The sequence below is a fragment of the Acanthochromis polyacanthus genome, chromosome 6 (assembly GCF_021347895.1).
Source record: "Acanthochromis polyacanthus isolate Apoly-LR-REF ecotype Palm Island chromosome 6, KAUST_Apoly_ChrSc, whole genome shotgun sequence".
Taxonomy (NCBI): domain Eukaryota; kingdom Metazoa; phylum Chordata; class Actinopteri; family Pomacentridae; genus Acanthochromis; species Acanthochromis polyacanthus.
The window spans coordinates 29,358,797-29,377,222 of NC_067118.1; the positions used below are offsets into that span (position 1 = coordinate 29,358,797).

General features: G+C 40.8%; 1 protein-coding gene across 2 annotated transcripts in view; it reads left to right on the top strand.

Moving 5' to 3' along the window:
• The window catches only part of scube3 (signal peptide, CUB domain, EGF-like 3), an 83,655-nt gene extending 65,229 nt beyond the window's left edge, over positions 1 to 18,426 (top strand). For both annotated transcript variants that reach the window (XM_022209297.2, XM_022209298.2), the window contains 14 exons: positions 1,455 to 1,571; positions 6,777 to 6,899; positions 7,429 to 7,545; positions 7,656 to 7,751; positions 7,878 to 7,994; positions 8,432 to 8,593; positions 8,720 to 8,923; positions 9,158 to 9,319; positions 9,415 to 9,582; positions 9,673 to 9,834; positions 9,920 to 10,117; positions 10,227 to 10,379; positions 13,052 to 13,131; positions 13,426 to 18,426. In XM_022209297.2, coding sequence (XP_022064989.1) covers positions 1,455 to 1,571; positions 6,777 to 6,899; positions 7,429 to 7,545; positions 7,656 to 7,751; positions 7,878 to 7,994; positions 8,432 to 8,593; positions 8,720 to 8,923; positions 9,158 to 9,319; positions 9,415 to 9,582; positions 9,673 to 9,834; positions 9,920 to 10,117; positions 10,227 to 10,379; positions 13,052 to 13,131; positions 13,426 to 13,578 — 2,012 coding nt within the window. In that variant the 3' untranslated portion in view covers positions 13,579 to 18,426. The remainder of the gene's footprint in view (positions 1 to 1,454; positions 1,572 to 6,776; positions 6,900 to 7,428; positions 7,546 to 7,655; positions 7,752 to 7,877; positions 7,995 to 8,431; positions 8,594 to 8,719; positions 8,924 to 9,157; positions 9,320 to 9,414; positions 9,583 to 9,672; positions 9,835 to 9,919; positions 10,118 to 10,226; positions 10,380 to 13,051; positions 13,132 to 13,425) is intronic.

Sequence of the window (18,426 nt, forward strand, 5' to 3'; positions counted from 1 at the left end):
TTTGTTAGACGATAGAAACTTGAATTGCTTTTATTATTCATGAGGGTTGATCTGTGTATCTAGACAAGGTGGAGTTGATGTCAGCATCAATTGAGCACTTTGGTGTTTTTCCAACTTTTGAACATAAACTTGTGGATCTCCTTCAAAGCTTGACTACAGCTTTGTAAATCAATAACTTAATAGGCTTTTAATCTCTGTCTTTTTGGCGCTCGCACAACATGCCTGCCAAGTATTAACATCAATGCCTGAGTTTAGCTGCGTGATCTATGAAGGATTATGCCCAGTGTGGAAATGTAAATCTTTTGTAAAATGTTGCTTAACCATGCAAGATCTGTGCAGACATTTATCAGTCTTGTCTTCCTTGTTTCTTCAAGACAGCCCATTATTTAACTGAACTCCTGTAATTGCCGTGAAGTGCCTGCGTCATCTGTTTGATGGCACCTGGCGCTACCTCATAACCGAGAGAGGAGGCTCAGATGAAGCAGATGAAAGCGTGATGTTCCTGGGAAAATCCTGGGAACCTTTTTTAAATTAGCCAATTAGACATCCAGCAATGTTGTAGCACAGCCTCATTTTCTTCCACCATGCGCTGCCTGGGCTTGACACGCAGTGTTGCAAGCATTAAAGAAGACCTTGATCATAATAAAACAAAGTGTCCTCAATCTTCTGTAGCTTCATGTGTCAGTCTTTATGGTGTTTCAGTCCATGATACTTATGCAACTTATCAGGATGCATGTGTAAGAGAGGAGACAAGCCCAGAAAGATAAGACTGAGAAGCTACTGACAGACAGGAACAAGCTGCTTCACTGTAGATTTGCAGGTGTGATGAAGCTGACAGGACTGGAAAAATGACAGAAAATAATAAAAACGGGCTCATTTGCAGATGTGCTTTGATTTTATGGAAATACTGCATTGATTTGTTTTAATGTGTGATTTTCATATGATGTCAAGACAAGAGCAAGAAGTCCGATGATGGGTCATCTAACAGCTGAGGGTCATTTATCAGATGTTTAAGATGGGAAAAGGGAAAGTGATTGGCAGGTTCTATGTGGACAGAATAAAATCCAGCCCCTTGGCTCCTATTATCAGGTGAAGAGCAGACTTCTTTTGACTCCTGCTGTGACTGCTTGTTATTTCAAAAATACTTGGAAAATTTCATTTCAGTGCATCGAAATGGAAAACTGCACAACTGCAGGAGGTCAGCTTCTATACCAAGCGGCACACAAAAGACAGCTTCTGTGAAAAGACACATTTTTTTTGTTATGACATGTGATTTGACCCATTGCAATTCATGACACACAATGAATACAATACACAAGATGACAACAGAAACATATGCCATGATAGGACAACGGCAGAGCCCTGTTTGAGGACTGAAAGATCTTTTTTTTCCCCTTCGTAATCTATTAAACTGTTTGAGAAGTTTCTAACGACATGTCTTTCTATCCACACAGACATTGACGAGTGCTCTTTCGACCGTGCTTGCGACCACTTTTGTGTCAACTCTGCCGGCAGTTTCCAGTGTCTTTGTCATAAAGGCTACGTCCTGTACGGGCTGGCACACTGTGGAGGTGAGTCGGCATGCCTGTTCCCCCCCACGCCTTGTCTCTCAGCGTAAATCTCCTGTCCATCTCTCTTCCTTTGCATTCCACACCTCTCTGCTAACCCTCCATTAGCTACTCTTGTGTGGAGCAGGAAAAACACAACAGTAGAAGTAGATGATTAATGTTAATTCACATTTCTACCGACAGCTCACGAAAAGCGCTGCTGACAGATTAAAGGTTTTAGATACTTTGCATGGTTGCTCTCCAAAGAGAACAGCACGCCACTGAAATAAGCACAATGCAATATCACTTAAATGTCAAATGACTTAAAATTCCACCACTTTACAGTAATTGCGTTGAACAGTATGGTGTTTGCTCTTTAAAATTAAACCACCAATTCAGATTAACTATATTAAAAATGCAGGCCCCCCACAGTAGAAATTCAATACAAGAAAAGTCAGAAGACATTATGGAGATTCAAATTAATTTTTTCACTGCGTCATCTGTCCAACTATATTTATAATGACAAACTCAATCCTCCTCAGTATGAAGACACCAAATTTCTAGGGAGATTTTCTGTCGTTCTTGCTCTGCTTTTCTCTTTAAAATACTCCAAAGGTGTTCTGTTGGATTTGAGTCGAGCGACATACTTGGTCAGGTCATGGTATTCGTATTTTTCTTTAGAACCTCTTGTATGATTTTGGCAGCGTTATTTAGATCATTGTTATGCTGGGATACTCTTCTTCTGCCAAGCTTCTGCAGTCTGGGAGTCTGAGAGTATTTTGGTATATCCACAGGCATTCATGGTGCCATTTATAAATGTCATCTCTCCAACACTCTTTGCATTCATGCAGCCTCAGATTGTCACCCTCTCACCTCCACCTCCCTCTGTCAGGACTATACATTCACTGCGCTGATTCTGACGAGTGTCAAGCCAAACACCCTTGACCCCTTCTAAACCGAACAAATTTATCTCAGTTTCACCATACCAAAGAATATGCTTCCACTATCCATCAGGCTTCTTTTCGTGTCCTTTGGAAAAGTGGATCTGGCAGTTTTGTACCAGAGTGCTTTTCTTGAACACCATCTGTGGAGGTTCATATTATACAGCGTCCTTCACACTTTCTACGCTGTCACAGAAACTCTGGTTTCCATTGATAACCTCTGTGTCAAGTCTAAAGCGCTTTCCTGTCGGTGTGTAGAAAATGGATGGAAGGAAAAACTGGAGAATGTAAAAGTAGTGCGCTGTTTGTGGCTTCGTTTTAGGAGGATGGCAACTGCAGCTCTGATTAGTGGTACTCTGGCTCATTGTATACCTCCTGATTACTGCTGCAGATACGTTTTCGCTGGTTTTTGGTTGGTTCTCACATTCTTTTCCGTCTTCTTGAAGTTTCACAATCAATTTTTTTTAGATCCTCTGACAGTTCTTGTCCATGTGGAGCCATGATGCAGACATGCAGATAGACGCAGCCCTGTAGGTCCAGAACTAATAAAGCTCTGGAGATCACAAATCATCATTTTATAACCATGTATGTGCAGTTAGGCTAATTGGAAATCACATTTGTACTCAAGTTTCTTTCAATGATCCCAGGATTTCTAAGTAAATACAATCCATCTAAAGTATTTGTCTTTCAATGTCCATAAAACAAAATACTTCACTTGTCAACCTATAAATAGTGCAATTTGTGAGAAATGATGCAATTTGATATCATTTGGTAATTAGGCGATTTTGCACATTGGTGAATCACCTGTGTTGTATACTGTATTTTAGTCTTTTTTTTAGTTTCACATTAATTGCTTTATAACCATTCTACCATTTTAGATCTCAGTATCAGTCGGATGGTTGGTCCACCACTTTTTTGGCACTTTTCCTTCAGTTAAGTGAACTAAATGTCTGTTAAAGATATTTTTGTTGATTATAGAGAAGTAACAAAACAAACCTATTGGAGAATACAGTTTCCCGATTCCAAAGTACAATGAATGCAGAATTGGATTACAGGGTAAAGATTTGGTTTCATCTTGTTGCATAATGTATAAAGATCTATTCACTTCGTCAACTTGAAAGATCTTGACAGGTAATCCAAGTGGCTTCTGAAGAAAAAAAATAAACAAACTGAAGCCAACGTCTGAGACTTGAAAGCGGAATAGCTGAGAGCAACCAATTTAATTCAAGACGCAAGCAAAATTAACATTATTGTTTTCACAGCCTGTAGTTATTGTTGATCTTTTCACCACCTGACCTGTAAATCTGGATGTCACAACATCCTAAAAAAATAACAGAAAAGCCCACGCATGCAGCTGCATTCTTGGACTAAATTGTCACTCTGATGAATTACCTATCACAAGCCAGTTTTAAGTCTCTGCAGGTTGGTTTTCAAATGGACTGAAATGAGCTGAAACAGGTGGCTGCCTGGAAGGCAGGAAATCAATCTCAGGACTTGTGCTACACTTGGCAGTAATGTAAAGTATAAACAATTTGTGCTGTACTTAATGAGCTAAAACCTGAAAAAAAATCCTGAAAATGATGGTTCTTTAAGGGGGAGGAGTATGACCGTGTCCGTCAAAAATTAGCAGGTAGCTACTGTACTCTGTAGAACAGCTAGCAGAAGCAGCCTTTGGTGTCAGGAGGAGGTGTGTGGGGGCACGTCAGATCTGCCAAGAGGCCCGCCAGAGCACATCAGGGTGTTGCGGCAGCCCTTTGATGGAGTGTGTATCACCATTTAGAATCTGCTGCTGTCTCCAGCGCCTCAGGGCCTCACAGTAGCAGTAGGAGAGACACAGAGAGACAGCATATGTACTCAAAATACATAGCTTTGCAGTGATTTGTTCTGTGTTTTTTGTTTGTAGGTTGACAGGTCGACTGATCAGACACTGCACCAAAATTTAATGTACTGAGACTAGAGAGAATGAGCGTGTAGATGGAGGCGATCATGAAGTCTGCACAAACACAACAGTGCAGTTAGATACAGCCTCAATAATTAACAAATTGGATGCATACCAGATTTCATGAGGACCATTGTTGCACATTATAATCGTCTTTGCTGCCTGCAGCTCTACTGCAGTACACTGCTTTTAAAAATATTTTAAAATGATATATTTCTATGCAAGTGCAACATACAAATGGGCAGAAATGGGCAGTATGAAATCCATTAAAGTGAGCCAGCAATAAATAGCAGCTTTTTGAATGCTTAGACAGAGTCTGAGATGCAATTTTTATTGCTGCTGGATTGTATTATATTGTAAGCGGTAACTTAATTTCATCCATTCACTACATACTGTACTATATTTCAAACAAGTTTAATAGGTTCATGGGATCCGTTCCACACATGGGTAGCTGTATTAGCTGTCAGCTCAGGAAACAAATGCACCAGAATTGAATTTGTAAAGCTTTTACTCACATGATAGACTGTGATCAGGCCACACTGAGCCGCTGAGTGGAGAGAAGATGGTCAGGCGTAAATGACTCTCTATACCATTGTTGAGTGAGCCGGTGATGAATGATTTCCCCTCGCTTTTCATCGGCGCTGTCGGAACTTTTAGATAACCCCAGAGATTTATGGTGCTCCTCGCTGTACTTTCTTCATTCCCGGCCACAACCAAGGTTATGTTATTCCCTGTGTGGTTTATCAACTGAAATATAGCTGCCAAACAATCCAGAAAGCCGTGTTCAGTGTTTAACAATAGACTCACCCTAAACAAACCCAATTAGGTCAGTGACCTGCTGTCAAGCATTGTGCCAAGGCCTGTCAACATTCTTCCCCAGTGAGAGTATATCCAGCCATTCTCCCTCACAGCTAGCAAAACAATCTGCTCATTTCTGCTTATCTCGTAGGAAAATAGACTGAGAGCATTTGCGACTAAATACTTTGCAAGGATTTTTGAATTTGCTTCATTTGCTCCAGTTAGCATTGACTTTCACAAAAATGTATCCTTGTTGTACTGAAGAATGTGTGTGTGCACAGATCTAAGGAAAATAGATGTTTAATCCCTCAAAACACAAACAGGGTGCAAGCTGATACTTTGAAAGTTGAGTGTAGAATATATAACAGGCTCCAAAGATTGTACTAGAAGAAAGAACACTTAAATTCTGACGTTGTTTGGACTGGGAGTTGTTGACGATGATGAATAAGCACACAAAATTGATTAAAATTTAAAGATGACCACATTTCCACTTACTCTCCAACTCATCCCGACATTCCTCAACGTGACACACAGCAGTTGTTGAGTCTAAAGTCAGTCTGTCTTTTTCCTTTTTTTAAATTCTGTCCTTTTCTTTCTTGGCTCGTCTCCACGCTCTGCTGTGTAAGAGCACGCAAAGAAAAGATTAAAAAGATCCGAAGAAATGTTAGAATGCGTCTATTTGGTTACATTTCCAAGTATGGGAGGAACAAAGAAGTCAAAACAACAGTTGCTGGCAGATGATCAGATTCCATCAGATATTCATTAGAGTTCTTTGTCCTTTAAATCAAGTGCTTTGATGCAGAGGATAAGCAGCACATCCCTCACATCATTTCCAAGCAGAGCTGGCTACACACTGACAGAGCGCCGCTGATGAAGTCATCATCTTCTTCTGGGAGTGCAGCGGCACGCAGCCTCTTTTTATTCTGGGTGAATAATTGAATGAGACAAGAAAGTGCATTTCATATCAGCAGGCCAGATCATCAATCACTGCCATTATCTCCGTCTCTGTTCCCGGTGTCTCTGCCACTTGTCCGCAGCCTGCCGGATCCTCAGCTCCACTCACTAAACTAATTTTCTGTCTGGCATCGATGGCAGCCAGACTTCATCTGGATCCCGGATGCTTTTAGTGGTTTTTAGCTCAGCATGTGTTTGAAAAGGTGATTATAATTTACTGCTCACCACAAGACTCCCGCCATGAAGAGCAAGAGAAATTTGGACCATGAAATTGACTGTGGGTGACATCAAAACGAGAAATCACCACTGTTTACATGCAAGCACATTAATCTTCCCAGAATATGACTCTGGCAGGATGGATTGAACTGAGCTCACACAACTCCTTCGTTCAACGGCTGTACTGTTTTGCATCCGGCAGATTTCTCTTTCATTCAGTTCATCAGGATTGTTTGGTTCTGATCACATTGTTTGTTCCTTGTCAACAAAATCACTTTTTCGCTCATATTTTTTGATCCTTTAGAGTCTAGGCAAACACGTGTGGTTATCTATTTTACACGTGGCCACAAAATGTTCATATGTCAACACATGTATTCACAGATATTGATGAATGCAGTATAAACCGTGGAGGTTGTAAATACGGCTGCATCAACACTCTGGGGAGCTACGAGTGTACCTGTCCGCCAGGGTACAAGCTGCACTGGAATAAGAAGGACTGTATTGGTATGTAACAGCACTGCCCCCATGTGGTGAATTCACTCATACACACTCTGAGTGCACCACATCCACATACAGCCATGGCCATAAGTTTGGACACAGCATGACTTCCTATGTCTGTTTTGATGTCTATTACAGAACATAACTAATATTTTTTGACAGCACCAGTTTAATTAGTCAAAAAATCAACAAGGGATATAATATTATCAATAAATTCCAACAATTGGAACAACTTTGTTCCCAAAACATAATATTAGAAGAAAATAACAAAAAAAATGCAGTACTTTCACAACCGAATTTGGTAAGAATAACAAAATGACACCAAACTCTTTTGATGTTTTTTTTAAATATGAAACTTAATATAGTTCTCAGGAGTTGTGTACTGTATTGTAAGTGACAATTTTGTGGTATTTTCTAAGATTCACAAGCGTCATGGTACTTGTGTCCAAACCTATGGCCATGGCTGTACAAACACCTATCTCTATCTGTCTCTGTCAGCAGTATGTAATTCAGTGTGGCTTTTATTTCCTCACAGAGCTGGTGAAGTGTCCTCCTGGACTGATAGCACCAAAAGCCACTCTGACCTGCAGCAAGACGGGCAAGAAAGAGAGCTGCTCTCTTACATGTGCTTCTAAGGCTCACTATCTGGCAGGTATGTCACACCCGGTCAGAGTGAAACCAAAATACATCAAACTGAAGTCTCTGAAATTCAATATTGCAAACATTTTATACACTTGTTTGTTTGTGTGTGGACTTTTACAGAGTCTGATAACAGCTACTCAGTCAGTTGTGGGATCCCCATTCTCAGAGGGAAGTCCCCCGCCAGGCTCAACTCCAGCAGCAGTCAGAGCTGCATAGGTTCGTTACCCTGCAATTTCTTAGATTCTCTTGAAGAATCACAACAGCACAGGCAAGATATCTTTGCAGTGATAGCAGTGTGAGGTTTCAGTGTCATCCTACCCACTGGGCTGTGTTTGTCTGTAGAGACTTTGGCCCCTCCAGTGAAGCAGACAGCATCTTTCAAGATTAAAAACGCCAAATGTCACCTGCATCCTAAACTGACGGGCAGAACGGAGGACAGGGGGCGGACACTGGGACCAGGTCAGTCTTCATCTGTGTGTGTTACTGAAGGCATGTTTTATTTCTAAATAAATAAATAAAAGAACCATGTATGTGAGGATTTGCTGCTGCTCTTTTCCATATATATATTTGCTGTCTAAATAATTTGGGGTTCTTGCCGGGTAGTTGGACCAAACAAGTAATTCAATTCAAACAAATTATGATGCCATTTTCATGCTTTTTGGATATTTTATATACAAAACATTTCCTTGACTGATCAACAAAGCTGCTGGTAGGCAATTCAGTAATTAAAATAATAACTAGTTACAGCTGTTACATAACTACTAATTATTTTTCTGCTATACAAAATTATAGACTGCATCTCTTAAATGTCAGTCAGCATTAATTATAATGAACCTATGAATGGAGTAGGCAAGTCTCATTCCTGCCCCACAGATTATGTGATATCATGTCTGCAGGTGGAGGGCAACCCTGCAGCAACTGCCTGGTAACATTTGTGAACCTCAAATGTGACTCCTCCAAGAAAGCTAAAGGACGACGTGCTCGAAACCCCTCTAACAAAGAGGTGACGCGCATTACTTTGGAGCTGGAGGCTGAGGTCAAACCTGGAGACACTACAGGTCAGAGATTTCACTGAAAGCAAAACTTGACTGCAGTTGCTGTGTTGAGCTTGTTGATATTTGACTGAATTCAATAGTTAAAATGTGATTATTTTAAATTCTCATTATTTATTGATCCATAACCAGGCAGTTGCAATCTCAGCTGCCTGAGACAGCGCATGGAGAAGCAGGTCAAGACTTATATCAAGGCTCTGAAGAAGTCCATCAACCAGGAGCGCTTCCTAATCCGAGTCGCTGGTTTGGAATACGAGGTGGCCCAAAAGCTTCCCCAGGCTACCCCCATTCCAGAGAACTGTGGCCCAGGGTGGGAGAGGGACAGTGGCAGATGTGGTAAGATCAGAGAGCTGCACCGGGATTGTCTTGCTATGATGGTTAGATGCTTCAGATTTAAGAGCCAAGAGTCAGAATGTAACCTTAATGCAACCTGTAATTTATTATGCATCACTATTGAATACAGGGTGATGTGAGCAGCTCAACTTTAAATGTAGTTTTACTGACTTCATGAATAATTAAAGTGAAGTATGTGCTCATCTCTGACCGGAGCCGTTGTGGATATTCTCTCAGTCAGATGTTTGCCAGGGTCGTATTACCACGGTGAGCAGGAGCGCTGTGTCCAGTGTCCACCCGGCACTTTCCAGGAGAAAGAGGGGCAGCTGGCCTGTGATCTCTGCCCTGGCAGTGATGGCCATGGGCCTGTCGGGGCACGAAACATCTCCTCCTGTGCAGGTAGCCTAGTTTAAAGCCCCAGTGACAGTGTTAAACATGTGAAGTGCTGCTGTCCCTGGTAAACCTGATCTCGGTGCCCTTAAAATCACATCCAGGTCAGTGTCCAACAGGGTACTTCTCCAGCGATGGTTTCAAACCTTGTCAGCCGTGTCCTCAGGGCAGCTACCAGCCAGATTTGGGCCGGACCCTCTGCTTCCCCTGTGGGGGAGGACTGAGCACCAAGCGGGAAGGTGCCAGCTCCTTCCATGACTGTGAAGTCAAAGGTCAGCTTGACTTTCTTTTTTCTTTAATTGGAAAACACTCAAATAGTCACACAAGTAATGCATTTCTTGTGTTGGGTTTCCACCCTGCAGTCCAATGTTCTCCAGGTCATTACTACAATACCACGGTACACCGGTGTATCCGCTGCCCAGTCGGGACCTATCAGACAGAGTTTAGACAGAACTACTGCATTTCCTGTCCAGGAAACACCACCACTGATTTCGATGGTGCCACAAGTGTCTCACAGTGCAAGAGTGAGTATAAAAATTATTGTTTTGTGTTTCACATTCCTTAAATGTTAGAGCTTGAATCCAATTTGGCTTGTTTGTGTACGTCTAGACAGGCAATGTGGTGGTGAGATGGGCGAGTTCATGGGCTACATTGAGTCACCTAACTATCCTGGTAATTACCCCGCTAATGTGGAGTGTATTTGGAACATCAATCCGCCCAGTAAGCGCAAAATCCTAATCGTAGTTCCAGAGATTTTCCTGCCCTCAGAGGATGAGTGTGGAGATGTGCTGGTCATGAGGAAGAACTGTGAGTGTCTCTCTGTCCGGCTGTTGTTTCCCTAGAATTTCCAAATATGTAATTGCACCATACACGAAACAGTACTGAAAACCCGATTGTGGTCTTGTGCTCCCGCAAGGGTCGGCTACGTCTATCACCACCTATGAGACGTGTCAGACCTACGAGCGGCCCATCGCCTTCACAGCTCGATCCAGACGCCTCTGGATTAACTTTAAGTCCAATGAGGTCAACAGCGCCAGAGGCTTTCAGATCCCCTACGTTACTTATGATGGTATGTAAATTTACTCTGATTCAGTTTATTAACACCTTAAAAGGATCAGTTCACAAGTAAGTCAAAGTAGCAACAAAAAATCATTTTCTCACTTACCTCTCAATTTCATCACTGAACACTATGATTAGAAATGTGTTTTTTCCACAACAAAAATGCCACTTTTCTAGGACAGTGGTTGTGACTGGATCATTTCCACTGATTCTGAAAGTCAGACACAGCGGCTTTAGTGACAAGTGTGCCTGTGATTTGTCTGCTTTACCTGGATTACTAGTAACACATATTCTAGAGAAATATAGTAAGAAAGTTCTCCTACTAACAGGTATTTTCAATTTAAACAAATCTGCTGATTTCTTTGCTAAATTCTTGGAAACAGCTTATATAGCTTAGAAGGAGAAACGGAAGAGAGCCACAAAACAGCAGTAGAGTCTCACACTGAACTGAAATACGACAAGTGTTTATAAGTTAGGTAAATAACAAATACTTCACAAAAATCTGTGGTTCTTGGGGGAACCTCATGAATGCTTCAGAATGCACTTCTATCTACTCTTACAGTGCGGTTTAGGAAGTCATTCCAAGTGTCTTTATAAATGCATAAACAGACAGTTTTAGAGGGAGGGACTCACATGTACTAACATGCACGTGCAGCCAAACTAAATTCAAAACATTGAAACAGAGTAGCTTGAATTGCAACGCACACAGAAGGATGTGTGACTTCAATTTCAGTCTAGAACAACATCATTCCTCTGTATTCTTATATAGCAAATCGCAGTTTGCTGCAATATTAATGCTGTATTTATGTTCAAAAATATCAATGCAGCTTTAAGGCCCAGCTGACATTACAGGAGCCAACTGAGCCCCATTTCATCTCTCATGACAATGTATTCAATTTAGAAACTAGGGCTGAATTCCAAATCACATGCTATTTCTTTTTACTTTCAGTACATATTGTAGCTTCCCTCACAATGTTTTTATGCAGTATGCACTCAATAACAGCACTACTGGCACGGCACTACTATCACCTGAGGATCTCTGGTAATTTGTGAGTAATAATAATAAGCAAAAGTCTGTATTTTACCCAATTTTAATGACATCACAGACCGGATATGATGTCAAATCTGTGCATGTCGCAACATCCGCTGTTATGTTATGGTATGTAGTCGTCATGGCAACAGTAAATATGTCAAAGCAGCAATGTGACTTGAGAACAGTGGGCAGTGTTGTCAGGATAGTGTTCCGTCAGGGCGTTTGTATTAAGCCTGCGGGCCTAGAAAAGTGTTGTCATCCATCTCAATATCCTCTGAAGTTTCTCTCTTCTTGTTGATTTGATTTTACAGTTTCTGTGAATGGTCCATAGGATGTTGTGTATAGGCCTACTCCTGCATTTGCACTGAAAATGCTGTCAATAATTTCCACCACAGCCTCCATAATTCACCTGGGAAAGAAGTAGAAAAAGACCTGCAATTAAAAAAAACAACTACTAAAATAGATGCAGATTCGCACGGGATTAGTGTTATCACAGAATGTCAGTGTTTGGCGAAATATGGGAGGTAATTTGTGGTGGAATTTTTACTTCACAAATTACAGACATGGCACGTTCACACGGGATTAAGATCACAGACATCCTCCGCAATTATTACAAATCACCATTGGCCCTGAGGTGATGCTAGTCCCATGCGAATAGGGCTTAAGGCATAGTACTTTGTGGAAATACTGTGTCTTAAGCTTTGACCATCGTAGTCTGTAGCGTGGAATGAGCTGTCATTTGTCTGTGAGTGATTCAAGCTTGTTTATACTCACGTGAGGCACCACAACATATGACATAGCTGCACAGAGGATTGTGGGTCAGAATGCCAAGAAAAGCAGTAGGATATCCGGGTATTTTAGGCATTTGGCCTTCTATGTATTGGGTCATACTAAATCTTTTTTCTGACATACTATTTATGTGTACAGGTTGAGTTCATCCTTTTGGTTGTGATTTCTAACATGTTTGACATTGACAAGTTCAAATCGGGACTGTTTTTTTTTTTTTTTAACTTTTCTCATTCAGACTCATTTAGCCTTCTGTCTTCATGTTTTTTTTCTCACTTCAAAGTATTATGACTATTACAGTGAGTCTCCATTTTATTTAGATCCTCATTAGAGCACGTGAGTTGTCGCACAGCTCTCTCATTGTTCCCTTTGGTACAATAATCTTAATCACATCCTGTGGTGTGTGTGATGCGCCATTGTTGCCAAATCTTGTAGTGACTACATGTCTGAGATTAGGGAATAGAATATCTGTGAAGGTTCCTCTTATGTGTGTGATACAACCCGATTTCAACATGTTAGGATTTTTAAACCCCTATGGTATGAGCTGGCATATGGCTGGGTAGAATTATGTCCCACAAAATGTCAACACAATTCGAATCAAATGAAGACATAATCCCCTCACCCACATTAATGCTCCTGTGTGTAGCTTGTTCTCATATTAAATAGGGAAACATTCCATTAGGTGACAGCAAACTGAGTCAGAGGGAGTTTCAAACTGTCTGAATTGTTTCTGTTTTTCTTGCCATGCCTTTGTATTATATTATTTCATCACCTAAGTTGCTTTGGTTATGCATGACCTGTTTTCAGCACGTCATGTGATGACTGGCACTAATTGTTATTTTGTGTTGTTTCTATGAAATCAGAGGACTACGAACAGCTCGTAGAGGACATAGTGCGAGATGGACGGCTCTACGCCTCAGAAAACCATCAAGAAATCCTCAAGGTTAGCTCAGCCTTTTCTTCCTTGTTAAGGTGTAAATCATCGCCATCATTTATTGTTGATTCTGAGAACACCTGAGAAAGGGGACTCCGTTAAGCCACAAGCTGCTCATTAAAGGTGCCACAACGCTCAGCAAAGCTGCTGCCGGTAAACTTTATTGCTTGCATGAGTCAGATGGTTCATTAATATTTGTTCCCCAGAATTGCACAACAGCCACAGATGCAATTTAGACAGTAATTAAGGGTGAAAATAAGTCTCAGTGAATAGTTAACGGGTGTTTTTTTTTCTTTCCTACAGGATAAAAAACTGATTAAGACTCTTTTTGACGTGCTGGCTCACCCAAACAACTACTTTAAGTACACCACTCGGGAGTCCAATGAGATGCTGCCCCGCTCCTTCATACGTCTCATAAGCAGCAAAGTCTCTGCTTTCCTGCGACCATACAAGTAAAAGTCAAGCAGCTGCTGATGTGCCGGATCACGACCCCTCCACCACCACCACCAAAACCCCCGTCCCCCACCCTTTACCCAGACGTCCCCCTCCATCTTACAGGCCCACGACTCTCACAGGACTTAAAAAACACAAAACATCCTAGTATGTTTACTCTTCTTATTTTTCATAGGCTTTGACGATAAACACTATGCAGACCTGAGATATATTGAACACCGTTTGTGTTGTAGGTTTCCTTGTTTTGTCAGTTTCCATTCATCACAGGTCCGCGATCCCGAGCATTTTAGTGGGGATGTACAGTATGTGAGTGGGTTTGGTTTCTATTGTGATGTGCAATGGAATCACAGAAAACAACAGTAGAAACGCCTATTTCAGGCAGTAGGAGTGACATTTTGTGTGTGGTTTGAGCTTGATAGAGCTTGTTGTTGTGTTTGCTTAAAGGAGCGGTCTGAGCTCCAACTCCAACCATTAAGTATGACTGTGAGTGTTGTGCAAGTGTTGTGTAACTCTGGTTCCATCTTCGGTGTCTGTGTGTTGTCCTCGAGGAGGAGCAGTTGTAAAATGAATATTGCGGCTGCGTTCCAGGTCATTTAAAGCCCGGCTAGATGTGCGCTCTTAGAGCAGTTTCCAAGGGTTTTACTGTTAAAACAGTTAATCTATGTTTTGCTCTGTCTGTTTAGACTGTACCAGCGTTTTCCAACCTTCAGATAATTTCTGTTGCTCTTTTTTCCAAGTCAACTTAAAGCAAATACAAAATGGTGGTTTATCATTCTAGGAACAAAGTGGGCGTTTGGGAGATAAACTAATAATTGTGAGAGCCACAGAAATGAGATAATGTGATGTCTAGTGGAACATGTCTCAGAGAGAGAGAGAAATGTCTTTGAGGGACATTATGTTTGCTGCTTCTTTTAAAAGGTCACTTTAATTCTTCAATCTCATATTGTCTTTCTGATGTACTCTACACACTAATAATCCGTAGGTTTAAAACAAAGGGAAGCTCCGAACCTGAAATACTTAAGTTCTTACATCCAGTAAGCTGATAATGTCACATTGCCTGTCTGTGGACTACCAGTTTTATTGTGTTTTTATTTGTCTTGTAAATAATGAAAATAAATTAGACGAGGGTTGAGTTCTTTAATCCTAATTTGCTGATGCAGGACCCCCAAAATCACTTTCTGCCCCCGATGCCCCACCTGTCTCAAATCCAAAGACACCTGATCCCTGCCCCATTCACATTTTGTTCTGTCCCAATGAAGACAGCTCTTCCAAAGACCGTCCAAAACGGGCGGGTCAAGTTGTTTTGTGCACTAGATTTAGAGCCCGTCATCCTTCCTTTTAGTACAAAGTGCAATGAATGAAAATGGCACACATTCATTTTGGTTACACCCTATTGGAACCCTTCCCTCCTCCAATGAAACTTGCAAAATGTGTTTTGGGCTGCGACTCATTGTATAAAATATTTATCAGTCATTACGGACAGAACATGTTTAGTCTTAAGTACTCTTAAAGAAATACAAAAAAATAAGTCTTAAAATGTAATTAAAAAATGAGTATTTGGTGTGTAAAAAAAAGTATTCTTTGTGATTTCAAAAGAGGAACCAAAACAGGGTAAAAATAATTTAAGTTTAGTGAAAAGAAAAACAATTTATTTCATGTTAGGATAAAGGAATGTTCCAACTTTTAGTGAAATCTGTTTATTGCCTTTCTATTGAGTTACTGCCATGCATCTATAAATATCAGTCTGCAGCCAGCTGAGTGTTAGCTTGGCATGGAACTATTTTCAAAGGTCACAATGAGAGTTCTTTGTGGACTACTTTTGCATGCGTCCACTTGAAATATAATCTTAAATTCCTTCTGATCTATTCGAACAGTTTGATCCAGTCCAGTTATAGAACACCGCTTTTTTAAAAGAAACACTCTGCAAATACTATAGAACATACGGCACATTGTGTGATGCATTCATTGCTCAATATTTATTTTAAAAGTCTGATCTTAGGTCTGTCTGTTTGTGATGGTGCAACTGTGGCTGAATATATGGTTACTGTCCAGACTTTGATGCTGGGGCTCAATCTGTGGTGCAGCTGATGTGTCCAACTATTGCTGTTTGAACCTGTGGTGCTTCTTTGGCAGATGTGTTTGTTTCTGTCAGAATTCTGTAATGCAGCAGCTTCAGTACTACTCTCAGACAGCAAAACTGGTACTGTGCAAACACAATGCTGCCCAAACAGTCACTGTTACAACCATTAAAAACTAATGTCTCTGCCAAAATCATAACAATGGCTGCAGCCACAGTGACAGCTATGTCATCCCAAAACTGCTTCATACAGTCAGAGAGCTGCTGAACCAGCTAGTTTTCTATCTTAATGCAGCGATGCAGAGTGTATCTGAGCAGCCACGGTTCTGGGTGCTGAGGGGATGATGTAGCTGTCCCTGTTTAGTCACCGATGTGCCTTGGTCATTATGATTCAGGCTGTGGCATGCTTTTAATGGTTGTAATTGTGAGGGTGCAGTGATTGTTTTGCTGGCTGAGCGTTGTATTGAGGCTTCTATATTCTTGGAAGGAAAAAAAATGCAAATAAGCACAGCAGGTTCAAATTGTTAACAGCGGTACATCGCGACACCATAGCTGGAAACACAGCAGCAGTCATAGTCCCAGCAGTAACCATCTATCCAGCTACACCTTCACCATCACAGCAGGCAGAGCAACTACTCCTACAGCCAGCAGCTGGATAGTATCATAGATCTGTCTTTTAAAAAGAATAATGAGTAATAAACACGTCATATAAAATGTAACATCATCTCTACTTTCTCTGATTTGGCAGAGTTTTGTAACTGGACTGGATCATCCCACAAACTGTTCATATGGATCAGGAGGAATTAAAGCATCCTGTGAATGAACACAAGTTTTTGGGAGGTAACAAATAAAGTAGCGTCAGCGTGACCCTTGTGGGACTCTGTAGCTCCTTCATTTTTACAGTCTGTCATAAGGGGGACTTTATGATAAACTGTAACAAGAGAAAATCTATCTTGGCTCAGTCCAAAAACATCAAAATCTGTCTGTTGAACCTCTAAAGCTCAAAATTAAACATGTCTGGTTTTTAGAGCAGACTTGGGTGCTTTTAATTATGCTGACTTTTGTCTTTTCAATTCCTGTGATCCAGAAATCTCTTCTCCTTCCTGCTCTTCCATCAGTCAGGATCTTTCAGTCCCTTAAAATGGGTCTCTTAGTTACTTTGCAGTTGGTTTGTCTGAGGTGCTCATCAGGAGTCGGTGTATTACCACAAGTAGATTGCAGTCAGCACACGACAAGTTTAGAGAAGCAGATAGGACTACTGGCAGGGAAGTTAAGCTGTGTAAGCAGTAAACAGGGTCAGTGACGCCAACTTAAAGAAAAAAAAAGCATAATGTCCATTTAAGTGTGTGCAATATTTAGAATACTCTCCAGCAATCCTTTCCTTTGGCACTACATTTTCTTAAATGTAGAAGTTCTGTATTACTTTACATAAGTGCACCAGAGTTCCAGCAGTGCAGTGCAGATGTGTTTCAGTGGGGATACAGAAGTTCTACTGTTGAGGAAATTGGCCTGAGGAATGGACTGTCTGACAGTACGGTAAAGAAGTCACAATATTCTAAATGTAGTGCAGTTATTGATTTTTTTTTTCTTCTTTTCTTTGGTGGCTAAAATCAAACTTTGCTGTGCACCACGTTCCCAGCAGTACACCGCTGAGCCTCCTGCCAGCAGCCCTCTCTGCTTCTCCACACTGGGACGGTTGCCAGCTGTGATCTACAGAAGTCAATACTTTAAATAAGTACCTCATGCAACACAACTTCAAAGAAACCAAACTATCCATTTAAGTGCACCACACTTAGAGGTGGACAGAGGAGGCTTCTGGAGGATCTGAGAGTGATGAAACTCAGGTGTATCTCACCTCTCGCAACCTCAGTGGGAGGGAAGAAGCGCGAGTGAGCTAACAGATAATGAAAATCACCCTGTTTCTTCACAATTACAACAGGACTCTGCAAGAAATGGAATAAGCATGTTTCTGAAAATATTTACAGACTATTCCTTTAAAGTCGTGAATGTCACCACTGCAGTCAGATTAGTGTAGATGACTGCGATAATCCCCAATGTTAAACTGTATATTCAACCCTCTAAACCCAGAATAGATATGTAATACTCCAACATCTAAGACTGTTTAGTCCCCACTCATGTAAATAGAAATATGTGGGATGGTACATTACATATGATGTACCGAACTATATTTAAAGAACTCAAACTTTAGGATGACACAAAGGGAATTTGACCACGTAGTCAAACTCGAGGGTTATGTTGGGCCAAGCAACAAGGAATTTCTGTTTAAAATTCATCAATAATTTTTAACCCTAACTTCAGTTCAGTTGATTACTTACATCTCTGCATAGATACCAAACTCATTGCGTTCACTCAGCCCACGTGCCCTCATTCCCAAAAAAGCTTCTTTCCTGCAACCTGATTTTTTTTTTTTAATTTTAATTTTTTTTGTTGTTGCCTTTTAAACGAGAGTTTGCTATGATGTATCGGAGTTGATAATGATATTTGCACTTGAATTGTTATTGCTCATGTAAAGAAATGTCTGGATTTTGTATTGTCTTTTTAAATGAATGGAATTGGTGTTCTTATTTTCTTGTAGCTTGTTTGTTCATGAAATGCTCACTCACAGTTTAGTCTATAGAGATGATACACATAACATTATCAACTGTTAAAAAAAATGGAAAAAAAGAAAAAAAACTTATGTACAGAGGTGAATGAAACAAGTTTGTACTTGTTACTGCCCAAGACACTTATCAAAATAAACATACTGTACTTCA